General features: G+C 42.0%; 1 protein-coding gene across 1 annotated transcript; it reads right to left on the minus strand.

The window, feature by feature from the left end:
• Positions 1-1138: 1138 nt before the first annotated feature.
• Positions 1139-4744, minus strand: LOC138008010 (uncharacterized). Its single transcript, XM_068855176.1, has 2 exons — positions 4010-4744; positions 1139-2471 (listed from the first exon to the last, which is right to left on the minus strand). The coding sequence occupies exons 1-2, from the start codon at positions 4521-4523 to the stop codon at positions 1648-1650; spliced, it is 1338 nt and encodes a 445-aa protein (XP_068711277.1). The 5' UTR covers positions 4524-4744; the 3' UTR covers positions 1139-1647.
• Positions 4745-5000: the final 256 nt, after the last annotated feature.

Here is a 5000-nt window from a genome sequence, read left to right on the forward strand (position 1 = left end):
AGACCTTTTGTCAGTTATGTGCTTATTTACCTGGCCTTTAAATGAAATTGAGGCTGGTGTGGACCTTGTTATGACACAGACCTCCCTGCTTGATGTTGTTCTCATGCTAACTAGTCAGAAGCAATGGGCCTTATTCACATGGCGACCAACATGGCTGCCGCTGACGCCGGGTGACAAATAGACTGCGAGCAGTCCCTCTTCAGTCAAGTCTAAGTTCGGCAGGACTGGAGAGAGCGAATTGGCCGAGAGGGAAACTGGAGAGATTTCCTCACACGCGCTTTCCTCGCTCGCGCGACCATCCTAAGGGACTGCTCGCAGTCTAGGTGACAAAGGTCCATGCGCTTTCTATTAAAACAAGGTCCTCTTGAGCTAGCCTCACTTTCACTAGGCTAGGTAACTAAGCACGACTTTAAAACGAAAAGTAGAAATACGTAGCAAGCCCTGGGTTGTTAGGTTTGTGAAATTTTGGCAAGAAGTAAATGCACAAAGTTCTAGGGGTGGTGATGATGAGATTAGTAGCAGTGTCCAGTAATTCTTGATTGACTACAAGATTCTGAATAGTGTCTTTGACAAGTTTTTGATTTGTGGAGGTGAGATCTTTCTGGACTTTGGCATAAAACGAGGTGTCAGAAAGTTGCCGCAAAGCTTCTTTTTGGTAAAGGTCGGACCGCCAAACAACTACCGCGCAGCCTTTGTCGGCCGATTTGACAACTATGTCATTGCGTTTACTAGGATTTTTAAGCGCCGCCCACTCTTCCGTAGCCTGCGAACGCAGACGTATTTCAGGCGGTCGTTTTATTTTTCGGGGGAGAGAAACGACCGCCGGAAATACGTCTGCGTTCGCAGGCTAACTCTTCCGAGGAAAGGTTGGAAAATTTGTGTTACGATTGAATTTAAGTTTGTGAATGTCGTGACGGCATTTTTTGTTGAAAAAATTCTAAAGAGGCAAACTGTCCTTCTGGGGAAGTCCATTTAGATTTGCGAACTTTGAAGTCTTTCAAAAATATCTTTGTTCGAAGTGTCGGAATCATCATCTTTGTCACGGAAATGACAAATAATGTATTTCTATTTTTCACGTTGCCATGTTACTAATGTTATTACGTTATACGTTGCCATGTTATTAATGTGTACATAAGCGGATTATTATATTTTTATTTTTTTATATGTATTAATTTTACTCGGAGACACTAGCTCTCTCGAGCCACTCTAAATCTGAGTTTAAATAAAGTTGTATGTATGTATGTAGGTACCACCAATAACATAGCTCGTACTCCACTATAAAACTACACACAACCCATAATTTCTCGATTCCCTCTGACGAAGGGCTAATTCTCTAAACGTCAGCTTTTAGAATCTCTGTACGGTGGTCAATTTACATTATCAACTCCGTTGATAATACCAACATTTTTGTATACTACTTCCCCACCGACGCAGCACCACAGTTTCTTTAGAAACTACCCCATTCGTACAACTTTAAAAGGATCTATTTAATTCAAGCCAATCAAGTGTCCCTTGGAGCTGATTGGCACAAGACTCGTTTTAAAACAGAGGCAAACAGCCATTCCAAAATTTTACAGAATTAAAAACTGGCCTTAAATTTCTCACTGGCCTTAAATTTCTCACTTTCTGTCTGTCTTAGACTATGGTTCAACCTTTCGCAGAACATACTGCCGAGTCCCATCCGTAATTCTTGTGTCTGGTGAAGCAAAGTGACGAATCTTTGGAGATCACAGAGCAATGCGTTCTCAACGCTGGCTCTACGGCGATACCACAGAAGCTGGCTATTAAAATCCCTGCTGACTCACCAAAAGTGACAAGACCCATGCAAAATTCCCTGTAATTTGGGTCCACAATTAATGGAACCGCGCATACGGTATTGGCAAAAACTAAACCTGTCATCGACCCTATGAAAAAGCAAAGAAAAAGAACCCACCAGACGGAATTAAAAAGCCGGTAATAAGAAGCGCAGATTGAAAAGATCATAACGCCCAACGATACAAGCGAAAAAATCCACGTGCGCTTAATAATAAGGCGTGAGATTAACTGTGGCTTACTCCATGCCACGATGCTTAAATACGAGCGAAATAAACACTCGCCGGCGCTATTTAATAGTATATAATATACGTAATGATCCCTCGGTGCAAAAGGCGCATTTCCAAAGGCTATCGTGGTAAATACGGCCTGCACTGTTACATATTGTGCTACATACGCGCTACAAAGCGTGAGAATTTGTGGCAGGATTTGCCACGCGGCCGACAGTTTTTCCCGCCAAGACAGGAGCAAAGGGTTCGTGCTTTGTTCCTCGGAGACTTGCGAGTCGTCGTCGGACTTGAGTTTCTTGTAATGGAGTAGGGCATAAGGTTTGAGACGATCTTTATCAAGAATGTAGTAGAATAACAAGACAAGGAGAGGGGCCGGCGAAATGATTGCGAGGGTTATCTGTGGTGAGATGCAAACCCAAGAAGTCATGGCTGTTGATAAAAAAACAAAGAAGAGGAAACATTTACAATCAAAAACATGTAGATTGACTCAATGAGACGTACGTAGAAATCTCAAACTCAGATATTTCAGTTTTGCTTTGCCTTAAAACTGAGTTTCATGGAGTGAAGCTCACTCTCGTCAAATAAAAACAAGGGAGACCTAAAAGGGAGACTCGTATTGTTGCGTCGAGCACAAAGTGCAACCCATGCTGTGAATAACAATTAACCATTCTAATGTTTAACTTCTGAAACCTGCCGTGCTGAAACGTCAGTTCTACTCAAATGCACGCAACTGTAGCGTTAATTGGTGGTGGTTCTCTTGAATAATTATTCGTCGCGAACTGTCTAAGTTCCCGCACTGCGCTTCGTTGTAGACGAAGCGCAGTGCGGGAACTTAGACAGTTCGCGACGAACAAGGCTGACAAGGCTGTCTACCACTCTGCTGCCAATGCGTCGTTAATTTATCTGTAAGTCATCGTGCATACCTGACAACCGTTAAGTCATACCACTTTTTTGCCCCCGGCTACCGAATTTTGCGCAGCACAGGAACTGAGAAACGGACTTAAATACACGCCCCTCGAACTACACTATCGTTTTACTTTAAATCTAGTGTTCCCCTGCCGAGAAGTAAATTGAAGGCAAGATTTCCCGCAAATGTTTTGTTTTTCACGAATTTCTGCCTCACGTTTACTCGAGCTAATTATCTGTGTTAAGTCTTGTCAAGTAAGATATTAAAAGGCTAATATAATATATTTTTCTTTCATTTTGTTTTAATAATTCCACGGATCCGCAGCTGTAGCTAAGAAACAAACTGATAAGCCAGTAATCTCCTTGTTATAAAGAAAAAATATTTGTGTTGAATAAAGAATCTTTTTTCAGTGAGTAAACGGGTATTTTCCTGACAAATTATGCGAACAAAGTTGTGGAGGTAGGGGTGGGGGGTGGGGGTATCGTCTACCTTCAGTTGTGACAAAGTAACATACGCAAACAATATCTCTAATATCCTGGAAGACGAAGAGACTAAAGGAAAGCTAATGCGCGGACGTATGTTGGTTGTAGTCGGACTTCCCGAACTTGCGTCGACAGTAAATACTGGAGTTTAAATACCGATGAGGCATGGTAGCAGATAAAGACCCATTACTTAGTGCTGTTGTATTTAACCTTAACTGCTGACGTGTGTGCAAAGTAAACCTGTTCAAATTCGAGACTGGTAAGATATCGAGAGACAAATAAGGCTCGTACAGCGCTGGATCATTACGAAATCTCCATAGTTTGATATCGAGTCAAGATTACAAGCCGTTATCTCAGTCTAAAGCCACTTCTCGAAGTACATAAATGAAGGGAATTTGGACATCATCAAAGCTTTCAATTAATTTGCATGAGCCGGCCTAATATAGCTCTCATTTCTGTCAAGAGACTATGAAGCATAATCTCTTGTTTCTGTAAAAGAACACAAAAGGGCGCTTATCGTCAGTCGGATTTCGCCTTTACGAAATCATTAGCACAGAAAACGGATTCTGTCTCCTTACCTGTAAAGTAAATTGGACCAAGAAGAATGCCCGCGCCACTTCCAGCCGCGAATGAGGTGACCGAGATTTTGCCATAAAACGAGCACAATGCTAGGAAAGATATCTCCCCTAGGCCATGCGCCAAAGCGTTTAGTGAAACTCCCAGAATCTTGACATAAACATTATTTACTGTGATCAACACCAAAGTTCCACCAGCCATTGCAAAAATCACAATCAACGTACGCCAAAAGTAGGGAATTTTCTGCATGAACCAGGGTAGGCAAGCAGTCACGACAACCATTGTAGCGACGTGCGAAGAGAGAATTGTCGTCGTCGGTATGTAAGTCCCCGCTAAGATATCCTGAGAAGCAGAGATGGCTACAGTAGTGAATGAGTGAAGGAGCACAGCGATGCCACCAAAACTGATGCAGATTTTGATGCGATCGAGTCGGGAGAAGCCCTCATCGTCGACGTCATCTTCTGGCCTTTCTCCGTCTCCCGTCTCTTCTTCATCACTTGTGAATTCTGGCTCCATTGCGGGCTTAACGGAGGACTTTAAAATGAGACCGCCGAATGGTTTTTAAATCGCCCGACGAACGAAAAGAAGTCAATTTAGGCCACAGAGGTTTTCAGTCTCTATGTGAAAAGTAAAGCACACGTCCGGCCGTTCGAGTTTCTCCAATAATAAACTCGCCAACCCTAATTTATGCTTATATGACTCTTTGCGTATGTTTCACGCTTGGGTGACAATGATTAAGTACAATTTGAATTTTAAATGAAAGAGACTAGAAAGTTTCATATAACGAATGACGATAATTCATTTCCTCTGTTCGGACGACCAATAATATATAAGCTGTAGATGTTGTCTCTCTGATAACAAAACGTCGGAAGAAGAAATCATGAAATCAAAATTAAAATATCATCAATGCTCGCATCACGTACAGCTGCTACTTAATTTTTTAATTTAATGAAAAAATATCTTGTTCATTGATATATCACGACAAAATCTCTC

Source organism: Montipora foliosa, chromosome 6 (genome assembly GCF_036669935.1).
Source record: "Montipora foliosa isolate CH-2021 chromosome 6, ASM3666993v2, whole genome shotgun sequence".
Lineage (NCBI taxonomy): Eukaryota > Metazoa > Cnidaria > Anthozoa > Scleractinia > Acroporidae > Montipora > Montipora foliosa.

What these genes read in the sequence shown, in the direction of transcription:
- LOC138008010 (XM_068855176.1), bottom strand. Translation starts at nt 4,523, where the DNA reads ATGGAGCCAGAATTCACAAGTGATGAAGAAGAGACGGGAGACGGAGAA. An exon ending in TGGTCCAATTTACTTTACAG is followed by an intron (nt 2,472 to 4,009) that starts GTAAGGAGACAG and finishes TTTTATCAACAG; the next exon opens with CCATGACTTCTTGGGTTTGC.